The sequence below is a fragment of the Aquarana catesbeiana genome, linkage group LG06 (assembly GCF_042186555.1).
Source record: "Aquarana catesbeiana isolate 2022-GZ linkage group LG06, ASM4218655v1, whole genome shotgun sequence".
NCBI classification, from domain to species: Eukaryota; Metazoa; Chordata; class Amphibia; order Anura; family Ranidae; genus Aquarana; species Aquarana catesbeiana.
The window spans coordinates 243,848,937-243,875,067 of NC_133329.1; the positions used below are offsets into that span (position 1 = coordinate 243,848,937).

At 45.8% G+C, this 26,131-nt stretch overlaps 1 protein-coding gene and 1 long non-coding RNA gene across 2 annotated transcripts in view; one reads left to right on the forward strand and one right to left on the reverse strand.

Annotated features, from left to right (window-relative positions):
• WIPI2 (WD repeat domain, phosphoinositide interacting 2) overlaps positions 1-13,552 on the reverse strand; it is an 80,118-nt gene extending 66,566 nt beyond the window's left edge. The window contains exon 1 of the mRNA XM_073633110.1: positions 13,336-13,552. Within this exon, the coding sequence (XP_073489211.1) occupies positions 13,336-13,409 (74 nt within the window). The 5' untranslated portion in view covers positions 13,410-13,552. The remainder of the gene's footprint in view (positions 1-13,335) is intronic.
• A 9,755-nt stretch (positions 13,553-23,307) lies between these two features.
• On the forward strand, positions 23,308-25,644 carry LOC141147722 (uncharacterized). The gene is made up of 4 exons (XR_012245119.1): positions 23,308-24,066; positions 25,085-25,182; positions 25,280-25,388; positions 25,515-25,644. It is a non-coding gene; the product is annotated as an uncharacterized lncRNA (long non-coding RNA).
• Positions 25,645-26,131: the final 487 nt, after the last annotated feature.

Below are 26,131 nucleotides of genomic sequence, written 5' to 3' on the forward strand. Positions count from 1 at the left end.
ACCGTTTTCATATGTGGGCGGGACTTACGTATGCATTCGCTTCTGCATGCAAGCACATGGGACAGGGGCGCTTTAAAATTATTTTTTTTTTATTGTTCATTTTACTTTATTTTAGTTTGACACTTTTTCCCAAAATCTTTGTTTTCTTATCACTTTTATTCCTAATAGGAATATGTCATGACAGGTCCTCTTTACAGTGAGATACGGGGTCAATAAGACCCCACATCTCACCTCTAGGCTGGGAAGCCTGAAATAATAGTAATAAAAAAAAAAAAAAGACGACCCTGGCTTCGATCGTAGCGGTGAGTCGGTAGAAGCACCGGAGGGTGGCAGGAAGGGGGGGGGGGCCCTCTCGCCTCCCGTAAGAACGATCAAGCAGCGGAACAGCTGCTATGATCATTCTTATAGTGTAGGGAATCGCCGGCTGAAAAAGCTGAAATCTGAATGAAGCCTGTAGCTGCAGGCATCATTCAGATATCCCCGCACAAAGTCAAGGACGTCATATGACGATGGGCGGGAAGTGGTTAAAACGCTTTTTTTAACACAAAGTTGTCCATTTATACAATATTTCTAACACATAACATGTACATACCAAAAATGACACCCCAAAATAGATTCTCCTACTCCTCCTGAGTACAGCGATACCACGTGTGTGAGACTTCCACAGCCTGGCCACATACAGAGGCCGAGTACAGCTGAGCATGGCAGAGCATGGCAGGGTATTGCAGAGTTTTGCACAGTGAATTGCAGAGTTTTGCACAGGGTATTTCTGAGAATGGAGGGATGGCTGAGCATGGATGGATGTATGGCTGGATGTGACTGCACATGTCACAGAGCAGCGCTGTGGGCACTACACATCCAGCCCACAGTGCTGCTGCCATCCGATCCCTCCCCCTTTGTACCGATCGCTAGAGAGGGGAGAGAGGAACCGGCGTCATGGTTTGTTTACATGCGATCGCTCCGTCATTTGACGGAGCGATCACATGGTAAACGGCTGCGATCTGTAGCCAGCGGTCACGGATGTTCTCAGGTGCGCATCCCAGAGGGTGCACGAGAGCGGAATTCTGGGAGGACGTCACTGTACGCCCTCCCACAGTTAAGAAACCGCCCTGTAGCTGTCATTCGGCTATGGGCCGGTTGTTAAGTGGTTAAAAAAAGGCCTTTGTCGTACAACAATGTTGGTACATTATTTACATCCTCTGTTTTGACTTGCTGTGAAGCAGCGAAGAAAATCGGAGGATCGTTCACACAATTTTCTTATTAGCGTGCACCCACCTTATGACCTTTGGCAATGGTGGGAGTGATAACATACAGTGAGGGAAAAAAGTATTTGATCCCTTGCTGATTTTGTATGTTTGCCCACTGACAAAGAAATGATCAGTCTATAAATTTTAATGGTAGGTTTATTTTAACAGCGAGAGACAGATCAACAACAAAAATATCCAGGAAAGCGCATTTCAAAAAAGTTATAAATTGATTTGCATTTTAATGAGTATTTGGTCTAGAGGACGACCGATATGGGTTTTTCTCTGGCCGATGCCAATATTTAGAAATCGCAGTGGCCGATATGTGATGCCGTTTTTTTTTTTTTGGGCCGATATATTAGGCCGATTTTTTTTTTTTCCCTTCATCTCATAAAATCTAACAGTTAGACCCCTTTCACACTGGGGCGTTTTTGGGCTAAAAATAGCGCCTGTAAAGTGCCTGTAAAACGGCTCCTCTACAGTCTCAGTGTGAAAGCCCGAGTGCTTTCACACTGAGGCGATGCTCTGGCAGGATGTTAAAAAAAGTCCTGCAAGCGGCATCTTTGGAGCGGTGTATACCGCTCCTCCACCACTCCTGCCCATTGAAATGAATGCGCTTCAGGGGCGCATTTAACCCCTTCCTCAGCTGCTAGCTGGGTTATAAGCGCCCTGCTAGCAGTCGAATAGCGCCGCTAAAATGAGGGTAAAGTGCCGCTAAAACTAGCAGCGTTTTAGCGTCAACACATGCCTGCTCCAGTGTGAAAGCAACCTTAAATGATACAGAAAATTTTTTACATTTAAACATTTATTAAACAAAACAAACCTCCAATCAGTTCACTTGTATGTAGAATTTAGATAAAAAAAAAAAATAAAAAAAAAAAAACTATATCTTAAAATATTAAATACACAAAAACAGGTAATCAAAACTTTTGGATGAAAAAAAATGGGCTAACTTTACTGCTTAGTTTTTTTTTAATTTATTAGTGTATTTTTTCAAAAAATATTGCCTTTGAAAGACCACTGCGCAAATACCGTGTGACATAAAATATTGCAACAACCGCTATTTTATTCCCTAGGGTCTCTGCTAAAAAAATATATATATATATGTTTGGGGTTTCTAAGTGATTTTCTAGCAGAAAATACAGGATTTTTACTTGTAAGCAACAAGTGTCAGAAAAGATTTAGTCTTTAAATGGTTAAACTGAGAGCTTCTAGGAGCTCAGTTCATTCATAAGTGTAAACATTGTATCCTTCAGGTTCTTTTTATCAGATTTGGCAGGCTGCCCAGAGAAGGGGAGAAGTCTCTTCATAGAAGTTTTCAAGCAACTTGTATTGACTTCTATTACAGAAGTAATTTGCAAGTCCGCTGATATCAGCCTTTTTTATCAGCACAATCGGCTAATGCCGATTAAGTAAAAAACACCAAATATCGGCCGATATATCGGTCGACCTCTAATTTGATCCCCTATCAGGCCGAAGTTCACACCAGTGCGACAAACGCTCCGACATTGGGAGCTCATGTCGCATGACGTGTGAAAATCAATGTTTCCCTATGGGAGCCGTCCTAACTGGTCCGACACAAGTCGGCCCGACTTTAAAAATGCTCCCTGTACTACTTTGGTCCGACTTTGATCCTACTTCAGCCCATTGACTATCATTGAAGTCGGATCAAAGTTTGATCGCCGTCTTGCATGATCAGACTTTGGCATGCGACTTGTGCTCAGATGATCTTGAGGGGGAACGCCGCGCCAAATTTTAAATAAAAAAACGGCATGGGTTCCCCCTCCAAGAGCATACCAGGCCCTTGGGTCTGGTATGGATTTTAAGGGGAACCCCCTAAGCCGAAAAAAACAGCGTGTGTGTCACCCCCAAATCCATACCAGACCCTTATCCGAGCACGCAGCCCGGCCGGTCAGGAAAGGGGGTGGGGACGAGCGAGCGCCCCCCCCCCCCCCGAAACGTACCAGGCTGCATGCCCTCAACATGGGGGGGTGGGTGCTTTGGGGCAGGAGGGCGCCCTGCAGCCCCTCCCACCCCAAAGCACCTTGTCCCCATATTGAGGACAAGGGCCTCTTCCCGACAACCCTGGCCGTTGGTTGGCGGGGTCTGCAGGCGGGGGGCTTATCGGAATCCGGGAGCCCCCTTTAATAAGGGGGCCCCAGGATCCCGGCCAATTTTCCTTGGTCTCGAGCTCCATGCAAGATCTCAGCTCGTGGAGTTTCAATGATCATGAGAACGGTAAGGAATCAGCCCAGAACTACACGGGAGAATCTCGTCAATGATCTCAAGGCAGCTGGGACCATAGTCACCAAGAAAACAATTGGTAACACACTACGCTATAAAAAACTGAAATCCTGCAGCATCCGCAAGGTCCCACTGTTCAAGAAAGCACATGTACAGGCCTGTCTGAAGTTTGCTAATGAACATCTAAATGATTCAGTGGAAAACTGGGTGAAAGTGTTCAGATGAGACCAAAATCAAGCGCTTAGGCCTCAACTTACCGTGTTTGGAGGAGGAGGAATGCTGCCAATGACCCCAACACTATCCCCATGGTCATACATGGAGGTGGAAACATTATGCTTTTTGGGTTGTTTAGGGGACAGGGCAACTTCACCGCATCAAAGGGACGATGGACCGGGCCATATACCGTCAAATCTTGGGCGAGAACTTCCTTCCCTCAGCCAGGGCACTGAAATTGGGTCCAACATGACAATGACCCAAAACACATGACAACAAAAGCAGCACATTAAGGTCTTGGAGTGGCCTAGCCAATCTCCAGACCTTAAGCTCATAGAAAACCTTAGTTAGACTTTCAGGACAGCACCTGGAGAGAGAGCGCAGCTCCACCCACTTTCCCAGGAAACACTGCAGTCAGTTTTCTTTATAGCCCAGACACTTCCACCATGGCCTCAGTTGTTTTAGAGTACCTCCAGCCATGCTGAAATTAGATAAGCAGAACATAGCAATAACACCACATTTTATAATATTAGGGTGGGTCATCAGTGCTGCCCTGAAAGACTTCTAGAAATACCGTTACCGGTAAGTCTAACTAAGGTTTTCTCACCTTGTCTTTCAGGACAGCACCTGGAGATGATAAAAGAGTACTTACTCTAGGGTGGGACCACCACCTGTAGGACTTTTCTGCCAAAGGACTGCTCTGATGCAGGGAGGAAATCCAATCTGTAATGGCGGGTAAAAGTGGAGAAGCTTGTCCACGTAGCCGCCTTGCAGATCTGCCCGTTCCGCCCAGGATGTCGCTACTGCCCTGGTTGAATGGGCCCCCACTCCTGCGGGAGGATCTACCCCTGAAGCTTTATAGGCTTCATTGATGGCCATTTGTAGCCACCTACCTATGGTGTTTTTGGAAGCACCGTATCCTTTACATGGGCAAGAGTATAGTATAAACAGTGAATTTGATTTTCTGAATTCACTTGTGATCTTCAGATAATGTAGTATACATCTCCTTACATCTAGGCTGTGAAAATCTCTTTCCCTCGTGCCAGATGGTGAAGGGCAGAAGATCGGGAGAACTATCTCCTGTGACCTGTGGAATACTGTTGAAACCTTAGGTAAAAATCCCAGGTCAGTTCTCAGCACGATCCGGTCCGGAAATATAGAACAGAAAGGTTCAATAACGGACAGAGCTTGCAATTCGCTCACCCTCCTGGCTGACGTGACTGCCACTAAAAGTGCTAATTTAAGCGACCATTTGATGTTCACTTCCTCTAGAGGTTCGAAGGGCCTTTTAGTCAGACCCTGTAATACCAGAGATAAGTCCCATTTTGGGAAAAACTTAAAAAGGTACTGGCCTAGCTCTGGTCTGTGCCTTAAAAAAATTTAATAAAACGGATCCTGGGATAATTGTCTCTCCAGGAACACCGAACACCTTTTTCCTTTCCTTTGTGTAGGAATTCTAACACGGAAACAACTTCCTTTGGTGAAAATACTTTACTTGCGCACCAGGAATTAAAACATTTCCATGTCTTAAAGTAAATCGCTCTGGTGACCTTCTTTTGGCTGTCTAGTAGTGTTGAAACTAGTTTATTAGACAAGCCCTTAGTTTTTAGGATCTGCTCCTCAGTAACCAAGCAGCTAGTCTGAGGTGCTCGATATTGGGGTGTTGAAGGGGCCCCTGGGTTAGAAGGTATTTCTGTAAAGGAAGAAACCAGTGGGGTTCCACTGCCATCTTCTGTATGGTTGAAAACCATGCCCTCTTGGGCCAGAACGGGGCTACTAAGATCATGGCTGTAGACTCCCTCTGTAGCTTTTTTAGTACTAATGGAATCATTTAGAAGGGGGGGAAAGGCGTAGCACAAGTGGAAGGTCCATGGTTGAGCTAGCGCGTCTAGTCCTTCCGCTTGATCGCATCTGTTTAGGGAGAAGTCTCTACCTTTGTATTGGAGTGAGATGCAAACAGGTCTATTTGGAGAGATCCCCATCTTCCTGGTATTCTCTGGAATACATCTGTATTCAGACTCCACTCCGATTCCAGTACCCTTTCCCTGCTTAGGAAATCTGCGATCTGATTCAGATCTCACTTTAGGTGTACCGCCACCAGGGATGCTAGATTGGATTCCGCCCAGGACATAATTTGGAGGGCTGAGGAAAGCAACACTCTGTCCCTCGTGCCTCCCTGTCTTGTTATATAAGCCACTGCTGTGGCATTGTCCGACAGCACTTGAATGTGGTGACTCAGAACTTGGTTCCTGAAAGCCCTTAGGCTCTATGGGAAAAAACCAAAGCAGATCCCTGTCTAAATTTGACTGACTCCACCACCACCATAGTTTTCTCTGAACTTGAAGGGGGATCCTGATCAATTTCTCCAGCGGTTCTCCATAGGACCAATTCCTGAGAATTGTCTGCTGGAGATCTCTTGCATGGAGACATGCCCATTGCACTGCTGGTATTGAGGACGTTAGGAGGTCTAGAACAGACATGACTGCCCTGATTGAAACTGGCAGATTTGTTTGAGTCCCTTTTACTGCCTTCTGGTCTTTTTCTATCTTGTCCTCTGGGAGAAAAATTCTTTCCTGAATGGAACGGATAACCCAGAAACTTTGTCTGGGACGGGATCATATTTGATTTTTCTTTGTTGATGATCCATCCGAGACTCTCCAAAGTGTGTACTCGTCTCTTCTATATCTTTCTCCAATAGATCCCTTGTTCTGGCAAATAAAAGATTGTCCAGGTATGGGCCTATTGATATCCCCTTTAGTCTGAGGGGTGCTAGGGCCTCGGCTTTAATTTTTGTAAATATCCTCGGTGAGGACGACAAGCCAAAAGGGAGGGCTCTGAACTGTAAATGTGAAATTGACTCTCCCATCTTGACTGCTAATCTTAGATACTTCTGCGATGTTGGAGCTATAGGCACGTGCAGGTACGCATCTCTCAGATCTATTGATGCCAAAAAATAGCCTGGCGTCAGAAGATTTTTTACTGAAAAGATTGTGTCCATTCTGAATTTCTTGTATCGGATTGATCCGTTTAGTACTTTCAGGTTTAAGATTAAACGGAATTTCTCTGATGGTTTCCTTACCAGGAATATGTGCGAATAGCACACTCCTCTTCGGGGGGAACAGTTATAATCACCCTCTGTTGGATGAGTTCCTGAAGTAGAGCTGACATCCCTAGAGATTTTTCTAGGTCCCGGGGAGCCTGGGTTACATAAAAGTGATTTGGAGGGGATTGAGAGAACTCCAGTCTGTAGCCCTCTGCTATTATTTTGAGGACGAATGGACTGGAGGTCGCTGTCTTCCACTGTGGAAAAAAGGCTTGCAACCTTCCTCCCACAGTCGGAGGACTGTCATTGGTTCTTTGTGGTTTGGCCAGGAAGTCGGAATAGTACACCTGACTTCCCCCTTCCTCTTTGGGACCTCAAGGGTCTTTTATACCCTGTCTCCTCCTTCTCTTCAATTTGTTGAAAAGAACGAAAATTCTTTTTGGCCTGTGGAAATGCCTTCTTTTTTTATTGGGAAGGCCTTTTTCTTATCAGCCGTTCTATCAAGTACAGCTTCTAGATCAGGACCAAAAACTAAGTTCCCCCCGAAAGGTAACCCACATAATTTTGCCTTTGAGGCCGTATCCCCTGACCATGTCTTAACCCATAAAGCTCTGCGAGCTGAGTTCACCAAGGCCGCAGATCTTGCCGACATTTTAATAGATTCAGCAAAGGCATCTGCCATGTACCCTACGGCTTTCTGTAGTACAGGCAGAGTGTCTAACAGGTCCTTGCGATAAGTTCCTGCTTCAATGTGGGTTTTGAATTGCTTGAGCCAATGTTCCAGGTTCCTAGCCACCACAGTTGATGTCATACCTGGTTTTAAATTGGCTAGAGTTGAATTCCATGCCTTTTTTTAACAGGGAGTCTGCTCTCTTGTCCATGGGGTCTTTCATGACGACCATGTCCTCGAACGCCAAATCTTTGTTCCTTGACACCTGTGAAAAGGCCGCATCAAGCTTTGGCTTTTTTATTTCAGACCTGATCACTATCGTCCTTGAAAGGGAATCTTCGTTTGAAAGATTTAGAGAAAAAAGGGGCCCTCTCTGGGTCCTTCCAATCTCTTTTCACCACTTCGGATATAAACGTATGTACTGGGAATACCCGGTGCTTTACTTCCCCCGTACCCTGGAACTTTTTATCGTGCAGGGACAGCTGAGCCTTGTCTTCTTTGATGTTTAGAGTTGTATGTATAGTTTTTAACAGATCATCCACTTCATCTAAAGACAATCTATAGCGAGAAGAAGAAACTTCTTTTTCTTCGTCCTCCTCTTCCTCAGAACTTGGGGAAACACTTCGTCCTCTGAATCACTGTCCCCTCTGGGTACAGGGATACGTGGACGAGAACAGGATGGCGAATTGCCGCTACTGTTTGGCTGTGCCGCCGGATGTTTATCCAAAAGAGAACGAAACGCTTTCTGAATGGCCTGGCGGCAGAGGAAGGAGGAGGAGGGCCGAACTTCCAAGGGATGGCACGGTCTCCTGGAAGTAGGAAAGGGTACCTGTCAAAAACAGGTACCCAGTCCCCCCCTCCCCCCTGAAAGGTGCCAAATGTGGCACCGGAGGGGGGAGGAAGCAGATAAGCAGAGCTTCCATGTTTGGGTGTAACTCCACTTTATGATATGATATGCTACACTGATGGGCACTGATAGGCTGCACTGGTGGCCACTGAGAAGCTGCACCATTGGGCTGGGCACTGATGAGGCAGTGCTGCACTGATGGGCACTGACAGCCACTAATGAGGCGACATTCTTAAGCTGCACTGATAAAAGGCACTGAAGGGGTATGGTTTACAGATGACAGGGCGGGTCTTAAACTGTAAGGGGTGTGGCCTTGACAGGAAGGGGTGTGTCTGATTTAAATTAGGGGGCGCCCGCATTTAGTCAGGCCTAGGGCAGCACAAAACCTAAATACACCACTGGACCTCTTCCCCTGCTTACCTGAGCCTGGCTGGTGTTAGTGGCTCCTGCTCCTGCCACCGCCGTCTGCTCCTCTTCCATCTTGGCAAAGCTGTAGCCGCGTCCGGTTGCTTCTATTTAAAATTTTCCCGGTCCTTACACCGCTGTGCGGACCAGAAAAGACACCAGCTTGAGGCCGCCTCCTCCCCCTGCGTTCCAGCGGCCGGGACCCGGAAGAAGCATGGAGGCTAAAAACAAACAGAGGAGACGCCGCTCTCACCTCTGTGAATCGCACCTCCTCCTTCCAGCCTACAGCCACTGGTCTGATGAGGGCAGGACCTCCTGCAGCCTGAACCCTCGCCGGGTATGAAGGGGAGCAGACACCAAGAATCCCCCTCACGTAAGTGGAGATGCTGGGCTGGCCTGAAGAGAGAAAAGACAAAATACACAGGTATGCCCTATACTGTCTCCACCTGGAGAAAGCGTAGCACACCCTTGGTTCCCTGCAGCGCTTCCACCATGGTCGGAGGAAACACTACAACTGAGGCCATGGTGGAAGTGTCCAGTCTATAAAGAAAACTGACTGCAGTGTTTCCTGGGAAAGTGGGTGGAGCTGCGCTCTCTCTCCAGGTGCTGTCCTGAAAGACGAGGTGAGAAAACGTGGAGGGAGCTGAAGGTTTGCGTTACCAAACATCAGCCTTGAAAATTTAATGACTTGGAGAGGATCTGCAAAGAGGAGTGGGACAAAATCCCTCCTGAGATGTGTGCAAACCTGGTGGCCAACTACAAGAAACGTCTAACCTCCGATTGCCAACAAGAGTTTTGCCAAGGGCTAAAATACTTATTTCACTCATTAAAATGCAAGTCAATTGATAACCTTTTTGAAATGCGTTTTTCTGGATATTTTTGTTGATATTCGGTCTCTCACTGTTAAATTAGGATTATAGACTGATCATTTTTTTTTGTCAGTGGGCAAACGTACAAAATCAGCAGGGGATCAAATACTTTTTTCCCCTCACTGTAATGCATGGCACCTTTGGTGAAAAAAAAAATGAAAATGTGTAACGTTTCCACAACTCCAGAGGATTCTCCCTCGCTTTTTATTGTGAAGTATTCATGTTACAATTAATACCAAATTTACTGCCATGAATTCTCCACATTTAAAAGTGAAAACAATCTTCTGGTGTGCTTATGACTTTCAAAATTTTTGGGTTTTTATGTTCATATTGGGGAGTAATCTTTTCTATTTCTTCTGGTAGCAATTGTCACCAAGGCAGGCAGTGAAGAGAAAATTAGCATGTCACAGTTGTTGCCAGAACAAAAGGTAGGCCTACGTCTTCTAAAGGGGGACCCCTGTTTGATTGACAGCTGTACGAGAGCATGAATCCACTCACTTTGTAGAGACTTCCCCTTATTTCAGGACAGGACAAAAATGCACAAAATAAATTGACAGTGGCTTTAACCACCCCCTACCCAGTACTAATTAGATATACATACAATGTAATACATATGTAGGCCAACTGTGAATTTAGCTGTTTAACTGGAGTTCCACTTGGATGAAAATTAAAGTACAACTAAACCTGAGAACAATTATTTTATAACTTATTTTATTTTATATCTTACAGTCTCTAGATGCTGTGACTGCATTCATTTTCTTATTTCAGGCTAAGAACATTTTCAGCAAGTACAGGAAATACATGTTGATCTTGCCAGAAATGTTCTGTCCTTGTCACTTTCCTTGAGCTGCAAAGACCGCAAAAAACTTTATGTCTTGTGTAAACTACTCGGCCTTTAATTTGTAATATAATTATGTCTGAAGTCAAGCAATAAAGAGAAAACCAACGCTCCAAGAAGTAGATTCTTAAACATGAAATGAGGAAGTCCTCTGCTGAAAAGTTACAAAGTTTAACCACTTCAATACCAAGGGCGTCATATGACGTCCTTTACTTTGTTAGGGGTTACCCGCCGCGATCCGGTGCTTTTCCGGGCTCTCCCATGCCATTGGGGGCCCGGAGAAAGAATCTGCCGCCACCGAATGACAACCATAGAGATTTCCAGTGACCAGATGGTCACCAGTCATCTCTATGATCGTCAGAGGCCGCGATCGCGGCTGTCAGCACGAGATCGGTGATTTTTTTTTTTTTCCCGATCTTATGCTTTCCAGCCTGGAGGAGAGATGTGGGGTCTTATTGACCCCGCATCTCTCCATAAAGAGGACCTGTCACAATAGATTCCTATTACAAGGGATGTTCGCATTCAGAAGCGAACGCACATGTAAGCCCCGCCCACATATGTAAACGCCATTCAAACCACACGGGAGGTATTGACGCGTTCGTTAGAGCGTGTGCAATAATTCTAGCACTAGACCTCCTCTTTAACTCTAAACTGGTAACCTGTAGAAATTTTCAAAGCCTCGCCTATGGAGATTTTTAAGTACTAACGTTTGGCGCCATTCCATGAGTGTGCGCAATTTTAAAGCGTGACATGTTAGGTATCTATTTACTCGGTGTAACATCATCTTTCACATTATACAAAAAAATTGGGCTAACTTTACTGTTTTGTTAATTAATGAAACCGTTTTTTTTCCAAAAAAAAGGCGTTTGAAAAATGATTGCGCAAATACCGTGCAAGATAAAAAGTTGCAATGACCGCCATTTTATTCCCTAGGGTGTCTGCTAAAAAACATATATAATGTTTGGGGGTTCTGAGTAATTTTCTAGCAAAAAAAAAAAAAAATGATGATTTTTACATATAGGGGAGAAGTGCCAGAATAGGCCCGGTATGGAAGTGGTTTAAGAGCATGGTGGGCTTATTTTCAGGTTGAGAGACAGAGATCATAAGCTGGTGTAAGGAGACTTGAGTAAATCCTGCTTCAGAATTCACTTCTCGTGTACTGGTTTCCTCGTCATTGCTGGATTTTGTTCAGTACCGACATGAACCCACTCTTCACAAGGGTTACCTACGGGATGCCTGTGCAGTATTGGTTTGATGAATTGGTAATCATATGTTTGAAGCTCAACTTGGGCAACAACTGGAAATGAGTTTGGGCATTTTTAGATGCACTTCCGAACCAATATGGTCGAGGCTGTCGGCAAGCTGTAACCTGTAATGGGCCAACCAATTGCAGCGAAGGTATTCCTCATCTGTCTGCAGCGGCACGTATATGCGTCCCTAGTATACGTGTTGCTGTAGAGTCAGGAATGCTCAGGCCACAGATGATTGGCCCATTATATGTGACAGCTTCTTGGCAGGAGTGGGTTTGGAAGAGCATCCGAACATGCCTGAGCTCATTCCTACGAGCAATCATGGCTGCCTCCATAGATACTGTGGAGGTAAGAGCATAGTCACCCAAGGACAGGAAGTGGGTTATTTGCAGGATTAGCAGATGTGAATACGATTTTTTTAAAGAAGAGACTAAATAAAGGAAATTAATGTAGCCACCACAAACGACAGGTAATCTGTATTACATTACATCAGGGGTCTCAAACTGGCGGACCTCCAACTGTTGCGAAGCTACAAGTCCCATGAGGCATTGCAATGCTGACAGTTACAAGTATGACTCCCTCAGGCAGAGGCATGATGGGACTTGTTTCAGCTGGAAGATCCACCAGTTTGAGACCCCTGCATTACATGTTTGTTTTTGGGTTTAGATATATTATCCAGCTAAGGGCTTGTTTACACTTGCTGTTGGAGGGTGGTAAAACATGCGGTTTAGCCACGGCTTTACCACGCCACAACCACTCTCTCTACAAGCCCTTTCACATTAGCTTTCTAATCAAGTGTGCCTGTCAATTTTTCAGGTGGAACTGATTGGAAGCTCCATATGGGCCTATGGGCAATCTGATGAAACTAGACTTGTGTCCATTGACACAACGGACCACCGAGTCCGCCCAGAAAAAAAAACGACACCCATAGGGTCATCACGGATCCACTCCTGTCCGCTTTGTAAATGTGAACACACACACTGAAAAGGCATGGATGTAAAAAAACTGACGACTGTCCCATTCATTTCTAAATCAGTAAGTGATCTGCTCACAGATCCCCTGCTGAACCAACAAAGCCCGTGTGAATGGTCCCTAATGCAGCAAAGACAGTGGACAGGGGTGTATACATGCATAGGCCCCATCGCATTTGGTGACCACTACCACCCACCAAATGCAACCCATTCAAGTGAATTGAGCCAACTCACAATAACACAGCTGTGGAACAGTAGTGCAGCATTTAAGTGATTAAAAAAGGTGATGAGGCAACATCTTGCTTCCTCAAACACTTCTATAAAGCGATCAGAGTGTGGATCACTTTTCGGAGGAGCATGTGTAAATGAGCATGTAAAAACACAAGTATTTTCACATTGAGGCACATCACATCTGGTCCAGAGAAGGCACAATGGTCACTTCCATCTGCCCAGCTAGCAGGCAATCCACAGGACCACCATGGATGTGTAATATTGTACCAGGTTCAAGCAAGGACTGCTCTCCACTGGAGGTGAACTACAAGATCCAGCATTATCCCTTATCAGTCTATAAAGTGTCCATGTTCACCCTCCACCACACATGTGTACAGGACTTTCACTACTGAGCTCCACACTGCCCACCTAGCTCCTCCCCCATGTTATGACTGCTGTATATCTCTCCATGTCTATAGCATGGTACAATGCACAGCTACCTCAGCAGGAAGGTTCCCTACACTCACGTACGTGTTATCCTGGTTGAAGTTGGCGAATAAGAGCTGAGCCGCTCCGGCCTCCACGTTCTGACTGGCCAGGTTCATAGTGACCCCGTCTTATCACCTAGGCACAGCGGTATTCAAGCTGCCGACAGCTCCAAGCCTGCTGCCGCCTCATTCCTTGTTTACCGGCCTGGACGTGACACCTCACTGCGCATGCGAGCGCCACAGGATTACGCAGGTAACCCAAAGGCGCCGTGACGTCATTTACATGCGCTGCCAGCTGACTGGAGAGCGGCGAAGAGGAGGGCGGCTGAGCTCCAGTAATGTGAAGGGACTGTGAGGCGTGTAGTGAACCCGAACACCTGCCTCTTAACCTGGGGGAGGACTGATATCTCAGAGGGGTGTGCTAAGAGAGAGCTCATCCACCTTCTGTCTGTAAACATGCCAGACTGAAATGAGAACATAGCTACTAAGGCTTCATGTACACGGGACGTTGTTAAACCTTTCCTGAATGATTTAACTTGGCAGCTAAAAACGGCTGTTTAGCCGCGTTTAAAAAAATAAATATTTTTTTTCAAAATAGCCAAAAATGAAAAACGCATGTAAATCAAACGCGGCTAAATGCAAGTTACCGCATTTGGCATTTAAAATGCCTCTTGATCATAACTTCTGAACGCATTTTTTTGGGTTCCAAAAAAAGCCTCTAAACACAACTGCCTAGAAATAACTATAAGGCCTCATGCACACGAGACTCTGTTAAACGCGCGTTCAGAGGCAGTTGGACACTTTTTTCAACTGCCCCTGAACTCATTCAATGTTATCCTATGTGTCCATGTACACAGTCTCGTTTTTAGGCAGTTGCGTTTATCCTCGCTTATCCTTAGCAAAAAAATGGGTTCAGACGCAAAAGTTTTCCACGTTTCAGACGCTAAATGCCGGTTTTTAACCACTTGACGACCGCGTCATGCTGATATACGTCAGCAGAATGTCACGGGCAGGCAAAATCCCGTACCTGGTACATGATTGCCTTCCCGCGGGTGGGGGGTCCAATCGGACCCCCCCCCCCGGTGCCAGAGGCGGCCGTCTCTAATTCTCGGGCGATGAGAGGTGAGGGGGAGGCCATCCATTGTTGGCCACCCCCTCCCGATCGCTCCCGGCGAATTAAAATGCTTCCTCTCCCTCTGTAATGTAAACAGAGGGAGAGGAAGTGATGTCATCCCTCCTCGAGCCGGTCTTTTTCGTTCCGGCGCCAAGGAGAGAAGACATCAAGTAAGTGCACCAACACTACACGTTCAGTAGAACACGCCAGGCACGCTTTTCACCCCCCTGTACCCCCTGTCACACTGACACCAATAGCAGTTTTTTTTTTTTTTTTTGCATTGGTGTCAGTTTGTGACAGTTATAAGTGTTAGGGCAGTTAGGTTAGCCCCCTTTAGGTCTGGGGTACCCCCCTTTAGGTTCAGGGTACCCCCCCTAATAAAGGTTAACCCCGAGATCACCCCCCGTCACCAGTGTCGCTAAGCGATCGTTTTTCTGATCGCTGTATTAGTGACACAGGTGACGCTAGTTAGGGAGGTAAGTACCGTATTTATCGGCGTATAACACGCACTTTTTTCCCCTTAAAATCAGGGGAAAGTCGCAGGTGCGTGTTATACTCCGATACCATGCGATCCTGAGCTGCACAACTTTAAAATCGCCGACCGCGATTTGAAAATGGCGCCGCCGGCGCCGAAATACACAGAGCCGTTCCTCGGCTCTTTCCGGCGGCTCTCGTTCACTTTCGGCTCCACTCGTAGTCCTGAGCGGAGCTATCCGAACCTACTCGGCTAGGTTCGGATAGCTCCGCTCGGGACTACGAGTGGAGCCGAAAGTGAACGAGAGCCGCCGGAAAGAGCCAAGGACCGGCTCTGTGTATTTCGGCGCCGGCGGCGCCATTTTCAAATCGCGGTCGGCGATTTTGAAGACAGGGGATCGAAGGCTGCACTGGGGAAGGCTGCACTGGGAAATGCTGCGCTGGGGAAGGCTGCACTGGGGAAGGCTGCACTGACAAGGCTGCACTGGGGAAGGCTGCACTGACATGGCTGCACTGGGGAAGGCTGCACTGACATGGCTGCACTGGGGAAGGCTGCACTGACAAGGCTGCACTGGGGAAGGCTGCACTGACAAGGCTGCACTGGGGAAGGCTGCACTGACATGGCTGCACTGACATGGCTGCACTGACAAGGCTGCACTGACATGGCTGCACTGACAAGGCTGCACTGGGGAAGGCTGCACTGACAAGGCTGCACTGGGGAAGGCTGCACTGACAAGGCTGCACTGACAAGGCTGCACTGGGGCAAGGCTGCACTGAGAAGGCTGCAATGATGGGCATTTAAATGTAAGTTTTTTTCCCTTCAACTTCCCTCCTAAAAGTTTTTTTTCCTTAAAATTCCCTCCTAAATTGGGGTGCGTGTTATACGCCGGTGCGTGTTATACGCCGATTAATACGGTATATAGGTTCGCTGTCAGTGTTTTATAGCGACAGGGACCCCCATATACTACCTACTAAAGGTTTAACCCCCTGATTGCCCCCTAGTTAACCCTTTCACCAGCGACCACCGTATAAGTGTTACAGGTGACGCTGGTTAGTTTGTTTTTTATAGTTTATTATAGTTTTAGGGCACCCGTCATTTATTACCTTATAAAGGTTTAACCCCCTAATTGCCCGGCGGTGATATAAGTTACGTTTTTAGGATCAGATAAGGTCTGCGTCGCACCAGGCAGCGTCAGGTTAGCGCCAGTACCGCTAACACCCACGCACGCAGCATACACCTCCCTTAGTGCTATAGTATCTGAACGGATCGATATCTGATCCAATCAGATCTATACTCCCCAGCAGTTTAGGGTTCCCAAAAACGCAGTGTTAGCGGGATCAGCCAAGATACCAAGAGACCTTTAATGAGGCCGGCCGCACTTTTAATAGACATCGATGCGAGATCCGGGGGCGTGGTGTTGTGGTGCCCCGACCTATACGATCCACCGCCCAAAGCGAGGCGTGGTGCGCGGGCGAACTTCCTGTTTGTGAGTTCCGCTTCCGCGCATGGCTCCAGGGTCTGACCGAGGGAAAAAGAAGGGGGGGGAGCGTGATGACGCTCTGTCCTATACAATCTGGCCGGGCCGAGAAGGAGGCTTGGCTTTAACCCCGAATACTTCCGGACCGGCCGGCTACAATATCAGCATTTTTTACATTTTTTTACTTCTGACTATGAATCTTTTGATTGGCGATATAAACATCGCCTACTGTTTCTATGATACATTTTATATACAGTATGTACACACTAATTTGAGAACCGGAAGTGACGTCAGTCGGTCACTTCCTGTGTTGTGACACTCCCAGTGGGGGTCATTTTTAGTTTAAATAACGGTGGGATAGGGGGGGTCCACACCCCAGATGAAGGCTTGGTAGCCGAAACATGTTGGGTGGATTCCCTATGATCACCGCGTTTGACATTATTTGAGCTGTTTATGATCATATACCATGTGAGTGTTTTTTTATTTGTTCCATTAAATGTATGCTTTTTAAACGATATTATGCCATGTGAGTTTTTTTCCTCTCATGGTTTTTAAATAAACATCCGGTGGGTCTGTGGATACGTCTGGACGGTTCGAGCTGTTGAGATCTTCCCCCCTCCTTGAATTGAAGTTGTGGATACCCGATGTTTTATCCTGCCAGCCCTGGCGGCTAAACAAGCGTTTTGAGACTTGTAAGACGTATGTCTTTTCAAGTCCCCTACTTCCGGTAAGCCTCCGCAGATGATTTGGTGATGGTCCTGTTACCTATTCAAGACGTCACATTTCATTTGGTGTTTTACCTCCTCACCCATCAGTGACATTCCGTTGTTGTTTTCATCAGTTAATCCTCAGAGACTGTTGGTGGTGGTTTTTGATTTTCACCAGGAACACAATTTTAATTATTTACAGACTTTTCTTTGGGTTGATTTCCCATCTAATTATAATTTGGCCCTGTCTTCACATTTTACTGGTGTATTGTTGATATTATTATGTTTTACATATCATTTTGTATTATATAGTGCACTTTTTGTATAGAGTCACTTTTATCTCATTCTTGAAGTATTTTTCATGTTCACTTCATTTTTTGGCCATTGAAAGATGGCTCCAACTTAAGTTTTTTTGTTTATACACATAGCGCTACACGTTATATATATTTGAAGATACCTGCTAGCACCTGCGTTTTGCCCCTCGGCCCAGCCCTGCCCAGCCCACCCAAGTGCAGTATCGATCGATCACTGACACTTACAAAACACTAAGCACACATAACTGCAGCGTTCGCAGAGTCAGGCCTGATCCCTGCGATCGCTAACAGTTTTTTGGTAGCGTTTTGAATCAGTCGCTAACAGTCAGGAGCTTTTTTGCCTGTGAGTCTCACTAGTGTACCCCTAAATTTGGAGCCCAAAATGGCAAATCGAAGGTACACTAGTGAAGAGGCCTACACGTTTCTGAGCATGACAGATAGTGAAGAGGAAGTCACTCATCTGTCAGATTCAGGCTCAGAAAACGATCCTGTAGACCACAGCGGCTCCATGACAGATAGCTCTGACGACGGAGTTGTGGTCCCTGCTAAGGTCAGGCGTACCAGACCCCAAACTTCTTCTTCTGTCCTTGAAGTGCAAGAACCGCAGGGCTCTCGTATGGAGCAGAGAAGTACTAGCGCCGATATTCCTTCTGGTGAACTGGCAAGCACCAGCGGCCTAGTACACCCTGGTCGTACATCCAGCACTGCAGTATCACGTGGTGACGTGGCGAGTCCCATAAGTGCAGTTCAAGCTGGTGAGGTGGCAAGCACTAGTAGTGTCCCGCTGCCACCAAGAAGACAAAGACAGGCCCATCGTGCCCATAGTGCCCTTCCTGCTGCATTCGCCAATCCGAATTGGGAACCCACCACTTCTGCAGCACCCGTACTTCCCCCATTCACTGGCCAACCCGGAATTCAGGTGGAAACAGTTGATTTTACGCCACTGGATTTTTATTCGCTGTTTTTCACCGAAGATCTCTATAGATCTATTGTGGACCAAAGCAATTTGTACGCTGGTCAACACATCGCCACTATTCCCCAGTCCTCCCTTGCCAGAGATTGGAAACCAATTACGGTTTCCGAATTTAAGCTCTTTCTGGGCCTTTCCCTCAACATGGGCATAAATAAAAAGAGTAAGTTGCGGTCATATTGGTCCACTGACCCAATTTACCATGTGACCGTATTCTCTGCCTCCATGACCAGGGCACGATACGAGCAGATTTTGCGGTTCATGCACTTCAACGACAATGAACTCTGTCGTCCTCGTGGAGACCCTGGATACGATCGGCTCTACAAAATTCGGCCCCTCGTAAACCACTTCAACCAACGTTTTGCAGACTTGTTTACTCCCCATCAAGTTGTCTGCGTTGATGAGTCCCTGATTACATTTTCTGACCACTTGTCATTCAAACAGTACCTTCCCAGCAAGCGTGCCAGATACGGGGTCAAGATGTAAAAGCTCTGTGACAGGGCCACAGGCTATACATGTAGATTTATGGTTTACGAGGGCAAAGATAGTCACGTAGAGCCGACAAACTGCCCTGACTACATAGGAAGCGCTGGCAAGATAGTGTGGGACTTGGTGTCAAACTTATTCGGAAAGGGGTACCACTTGTACGTGGACAATTATTACACGTGCGTGCCACTTTATAGCCACCTTTTTGATCATCAGATTGGAGCATGTGGCACCGTGCGACCTAATCGGCGGGGCTTTCCCCAGCGGCTTGTAGATTCCGTCTTAGGCTGGGGGAGAGAGCCTGCTTGAAGTGTAATAACTTGCTCGCTATGAAGTGGAGGGACAATAAGAATGTTTTCGTTCTTACCTCCCTTCATGCAGACATGACGGTCCAAATTCCTACGGCGACTGGTGTTGTGGAGAAACCCCTCTGTGTCCACGAATATAACCTTAATATGGGAGGGGTGGACCTCAACGACCAGTTGTTGGCGCTGTACCTAGTTGCCCGTAAGGCCAGACGCTGGTACAAAAAAGTGTCTGTTTATTTATTTCAATTGGCTTTGCTGAATGCTTATGTGCTATACAGAGCTTCAGGACGAACTGTATCCTTCCTTAAATTCCAGGAAGAGATCGTCAGAGCCCTTCTATTTCCAGACGGTGCTCCACCTCACCATCCCCAACCAAATGCAGTAAGCCGGCTGCATGAGAGGCATTTTCAATATGTCCTCCCGAGTACCCCTACCCAACGAGCCCCCCAAAAAAGATGTCGTGTCTGCAGCGAGCACGGATTTAGGCGTGACACCCGGTATTATTGTCCCTTCTGTCCTGACAATCCTGGTCTTTGCATTGGTGAATGTTTTGAACGCTACCATACACTAGTTGAGTATTAGCGTAGGGTACAGCACTGCACAGACTAGGACACACTTTCACAGGGTCTCCCAAGATGCCATCGCATTTTGAGAGACCCAAACCTGGTTACAAAAGTTACAAAAAAAAGTGTAAAAAAAAAAAAAGAAAAAAACAAAAAAATATATAAAATAAAAAAAACAAAAATAGTTATCATTTTATTGTTCTCTCTCTATTGTTCTGCATTCTATACTGCAATGTTTTATTATTATGTTTTTATCATGTTTGCTTTATAGGTATGCAGTTTTTTATACTGTTTTTTTATTGTTAACCACTTTTTTGTTTTCAGGTACGCCATTCAGCTGCGGAGCGGATTTATTTATCTTGACAGCAACAGCGTTTGCTCCCACGATACATAAAGCCTTGACTCCAGCGCTGTCGGTGGTGATTTCACCACCACAGTTACATACTTCAGCATATATGCCGAAGCGTGGGGGCAGCAGTGGGTGGAGGAGCGATTTACTCCTGCCTTTTGCGGGAGGATGCCCCCATGCTTCGGCATATATATATATTTTAGGTAGGCACAGGTTGCGTTAAATGTTTTATTTTTTACTATGTTTTTTTGTATTTGCTTTGCAGGTATGGTAAGTATTACTGTTATACTGTAATGTTACTTTGTTTTTTGTTAACCATCATTTGCTTAGCAGGCACGCCATTCAGTTGCAGCGCGGATTTATTTATCTTGACAGCAACAGCGTTTGCTCCCACGATACATAAAGCCGTGACTCCAGCGCTGTCGGAGGTGATTTCACCACCACAGTTACATACTTCAGCATATATGCCGAAGCGTGGGGGCAGCAGTAGGTGGAGGAGCGATTTGCTCAAGCCTTTTGCGGGAGGATGCCCCCATGCTTCGGCATATATAAACGGTGCATGTATGCCCATCATTAGAAGTGGGTGGATGAAGGGTGGTATTCTAATGGTGGCCATACCCACCGATCAATATCTTTTTTTCATGCAGCCCACAGGCTGCATGAAAAAAAGTTTACAATATATGCCCAACAAGGACCAGCAACGTACTGGTATGTTGCTGGACTTTGGTTATACCAGAATGATGCCTGCAGGTTTAGGTATCATCTTGGTATCATTCTTTTCAGCCAGCAGTCGGCTTTCATGTAAAAGCAATCCTAGCGGCTAATTAGCCTCTAGACTGCCTTTACAAGCAGTGGGAGGGAATGCCCCGCCCCCCCCCACCGTCTTCCATGTTTTTCTCTGGCTCTCCTGTCTCAACAGGGAACCTGAAAATGCAGCCGGTGATTCAGCCAGCTGACCATAAAGCTGATCAGAGACCAGAATGGCTCCAAACATCTCTATGGCCTAAGAAACCGGAAGCTACGAGCATTTCATGACTTAGATTTTGCCGGATGTAAACAGCGCCATTGGGAAATTGGGAAAGCATTTTATCACACCGATCTTGGTGTGGTCAGATGCTTTGAGGGCAGAGGAGAGATCTAGGGTCTAATAGATCCCAATTTTTTCAAAAAAGAGTATCTGTCACTACCTATTGCTATCATAGGGGATATTTATATTCTCTGAGATAACAATAAAAATGATTTTAAAAAAATAAAAATGAAAGGAACAGTTTAAAAATAAGATAAAAAAGAAAAAAAATAATAAAGAAAAAAAAAGAAAAAAAAAAAAGCACCCCTGTCCTCCCCGCTCTCGCGCAAAGGCGAACGCAAGCGTCGGTCTGGCGTCAAATGTAAACAGCAATTGCACCATGCATGTGAGGTATCACCGCGAAGGTCAGATCGAGGGCAGTAATTTTAGCAGTAGACCTCCTCTGTAAATCTAAAGTGGTAACCTGTAAAGACTTTTAAAGGCTTTTAAAGGGGGCGTGGCTTAGCACATGAGGAAGTAGGACGCTTGTTCCTGGAGCTCCCGCACACGCCGCACATACAGAGGCTCTCAGCGCTTCCCAGCACAAGCATCCAGGCCTGATATGGGGAGGAGAGGTGGGGGAGACAGCCAGCGTTCCTCCGATCCACACCCCGCAGGTGAGATCGACCGATTTTTCACACATTTGGGCCAAAATCGTTCCGACCCCCCCCCCCCCCGTCCAAGATGGCGCCGGCCCGGACCCCAGGCACACATGCGGCCTCACAGGGAGCTATGTCTCAGCGCTCCACACCTCACATGAAGACCAGGCAGCGTACTCACTCTCCCCCTGACTCAGAGACAGGCTCGGTCCGCTCTGCAGGTCATTCCCCTGAATCCCACAGATCCTATGGATGGGACATGGAGGCTTATATTAAAGCACTCCCCACCAGACATGATTTTGAGGCCTGTGTGCAACGCATGGAGCGTTCATACAAACAAGAAATGTCTGAACTTCGCAGAGACTTCACCAATAGAATTGAGGAAGTGGAACATAACATAGAAGAGACTGCATCCACCCTGCATGCGCATGAAACTATCTTGCATGAACATACCCTCCAGATCCAGCAACTGATGTACCATCAGGATGACCAGGAAAACAGGGCCAGACGTAACAACATACGCATACGCGGCCTACCCGAATCAGTTGAAACTAAGAACTTAGCTCCTACAGTAATCGCCATGTTCAATGAACTCCTCCAGAAAGACAAAGACGCCCCTATAGAACTTGACCGAATCCACAGAGTCGTTGGCCCTAAGAAATCAAACCTAGAGCACCCCAAAGACGTGATCTGCAGAGTACACTTTTATGCAGTCAAAGATGCCATCATGCAAGCTGCACGTTCTCAAGCTGCAGTACACTTTAATGGTACTGCTGTATCCCTGCTTCCTGACATCTCCAAACTGACTCTGGATATGCAGCGTGCCCTAAAACCTCTGACTGGAGCCCTGCAAGCAAAACAAATCAAATACCGATGGGGTTTCCCCTTTAATCTGTTTGCATCTCATGAAGGGAAATCGGCGACCTTTCGCACACTGGGTGATCTCCCCAGGTTCCTCGGAACTTTTGAATTACCACAGATCTCCATTCCAGATTGGCCACTTCATGCGGCCACCCCCGGCTTCAAAACTGCAGCAGGATGGCAGAAACGAACGAAGATGAACAAGAGATCCAAACAGGACTTCTCCACTGCGACAGATGGCTGAATCCAGTCCTATGATATCTGACTCTTTTCTATAGTTCTCTCACAGGCTCCAGACCAGTGCAGACGTCCCCGATTGCAGTTTTTGTTGGGACATTTTATTACTAACCTACTTTCTTTTTCCTTAAACACAGGTTTTGTGTCAATGTTCCATGCACTTGCCTCCCGTGTAGTGTGATTGCCTGTGATGCGGGCCACACATCTCTCCACTCCTCAACTATACCCAACCCTACCTCATCCCATCCAATTCCCCCCCCATCCCTCCTCCCCCCCTCCCTCCTCCTATACATCCCCTTTTGAATATGTTAGTATCTTATAGCTGGATATGAAGGCCCTCTGGGCTGCCTACACTCTGAGATGTTTTATGAAATAGGCCCTCTTTAGCTAAGATGTGTACCTATTTAGTATTTATGTAGCAGCGCGGAGTTCTGAGATGTTAAGTTTATAGTTCTCATATCTTGAACCTTTGATAATTGTCGCCCGGCGTGTGCGGGCTCCTCTGTGCATAACCCGCTGTCCCCCCACTTAGGCCCTTCAGCGCCCACAGCGGTATTAGCTGAAATGTTGTTAACAACTCCATTAGTGAGGCTTTTTTGGCCTCGTTCTCCCCTTTTTACTTTTGTATGTCTTTTCCTTTTTCTACACTTAAATCCCTTTTCTTGTTTCGCCACTAGAGGTCTCTCCTCTTCCTCTTTCTCCCCCTTCTCCCATACTTTTGAGGCAGCGAGCCTCCATGGTCCTTATTATTGTACACACAGTAAATTTGTTTTTACATGGCAGTACAACCCTCCCTAAAGATCTCATCGCTGAATTGCAGAGGTCTTAACGTCCCAGAGAAGAGACGGCAAATATTATATCATTTCCATAAAATAAGGACCCAAATCCTTCTACAGGAAACTCATTTTAGAACAGATAAATGCCCACAGGTCTTCCATAAGCAATATCCTGTTTGGTTTCATAGCACCAACCCCTCTGCAAAATCTAAGGGAGTCTCTATAGCATTTCACGCTTCCTTCACGCCAGATGTCCTTGATACCTATATCGACCCCCTAGGAAGATATATCTTTCTTAAATTGTCTTATCTGAATACTATTTATACTGTCATTAACATATACTCTCCTAACCAGAATCAACAACACTTCCTCTCCTCCGTGATCTCCCGTCTGAAAAAATTCTGCACAATCAACATGATCCTGGGAGGGGACCTCAATGCCGCCTTGATACCTCGTCTTGATTCATCCACCGGTAAGTCCTCGATCTCCCCGACCTCCCTGACCAACATCAGAACACTCCTATCTGATTTATCCTTGGTAGACACATGGAGGATGCTACATCCTAACACTAAGGACTACACATTCTATTCCCCCGCACATAACTCTTACAGCAGACTAGACTACCTCTTCATATCCCAATCAATGTTGGATTATTCACCTTCCGCCTCTATCGGTCTCACCCTCTGGTCAGACCATGCCCCCATACACTTGAGCTTAGGGCATATCCCAACACGCAAACGGAGCTCCTCCTGGAGACTTAATGATAATTTATTATTTGATTCTGTATGCTCGCAGGACATTATACAGACCATTAGACACTTTGTCTCGGATCATGCCCAAGACACTACTAACCCATTCACTAAATGGGAGGCACTTAAATGTGTACTCAGGGGCAAACTAATCCAGCACGGAGCCCGACTGAAACATGCCCGTACTGCGGATATAACACGACTTCTTTCCACTATCGCCAAATTAGAAGAATCACACAAAAAAGACCCAGTTGACTCGTCTCTCCTAGAACTCTCCAATGCAAGAAGGGACCTCCTGCTTATTTTCGCAGAAAGGTCCCTAATTGCCCGAGATAAGGGACGATTCAATCATTACTCACAAGCCAACAAATGTGGGGAGCATTATTTAACCGGCCCATCTGACAGTTCAGTCTGCCAGCGCCGGTAGATGGAAGCCAAGTTTTCAGCAGAGTGAGTGACTGGTGAGTACATCACACTCTGCTCTATACATACATGCCTATCTTCGTTCTTACTTATCTATTGAACCCTTTTAGATCTATAACTGCATATGTATCTATTGCTGTTACAGTTCATAAAACCTTGAGACTTTGTTGGCCTTGAGATAGTAATCTAATATATACTATTATGATATATATATGTAAATCTTCAGTATCCATCTATAAATATATTACCAGTCTAAATCACTTAGTTCAGTATCTTTCCATGTAGTAATAAGATTTTTTGTTTCATTCAACTTTCCAGTTTGATCTACTTACCATCCGAATAATCCCTGTAACCATCATTTTACTGATACTGACGTACACCTGTATCCTTGGTTGCAGTTTTAATCATTTATCGGTGTAAGTGTCAAACCTATTGGTTTTTTTAATTTAAATTAACCCTTTGCATATCATTCCGTTGATACTGAATCTCTACCATCTATTATTCATATAACAGCTCCATCTTTCTGCTCCCTGTGGTTGCAATTAGGCCTCCATGCTGTCCCGTTTTGGTTGGGTCTGGTCACGCCGGTTCTGTTGAGGCTTTGTTTGGGTCAAATTTGGGGGTAAGCCACCTTGGATTTCTCAGAGTGACAACACGTGTTTCTCCATTGTACTTATTTACTGCTGTATCAATATTGAACCCCATCTATGTATGCACATAAAAATTCTTCTCCTTTCTATTTTTGTAGAATTGCTAAAAGTATTGGATGACTCACTTAACAGCTGCATATCCCTTGAAAAAGCGACAATGCGAAACATGTCGGGTTAATATGCAACAACCACCATCTGTGAATTTGTAGTATACACCTTTTCTCCCTACTTGACCACCCTGTTCTTATATTGTTTGCAAAATGAATTTTGTCTGTTACTATATACAAATTATGTTCTCTTTTTAATTGATTGTAAACAATAAACTGTTTTTAAGAAGGAAAAATCGCACCGTCAAAATCCCTTTAGTCCTTTCTCATGTTTATATATATTTCTGTTTAGGGATGTGGTGCCTACATATGAGGGTGTTTTTCCCATATTCGGAATCAAAATCTTTACCATATGTATACATAATTTTTTGTATAAAATCATTGATTTGTGAGCAATTCTAACATCATTAATATTAGGACAGTAAATATGTCTAAAAAAGAATATACCTGACTCCAGCTGGGTGCATCCACTTCTTCCAGGATGGAAGGCCCTAGGTTGTTTCTCGTCAGCCTCTGCTGGGGTTGAGGGAATGGTGGAGGGAAGGTTGCAGGGAAAGGTAGAAAGTGATTCCTTGGCTTCAGTCTGTTCATCCAGAAACCGCAGTTTG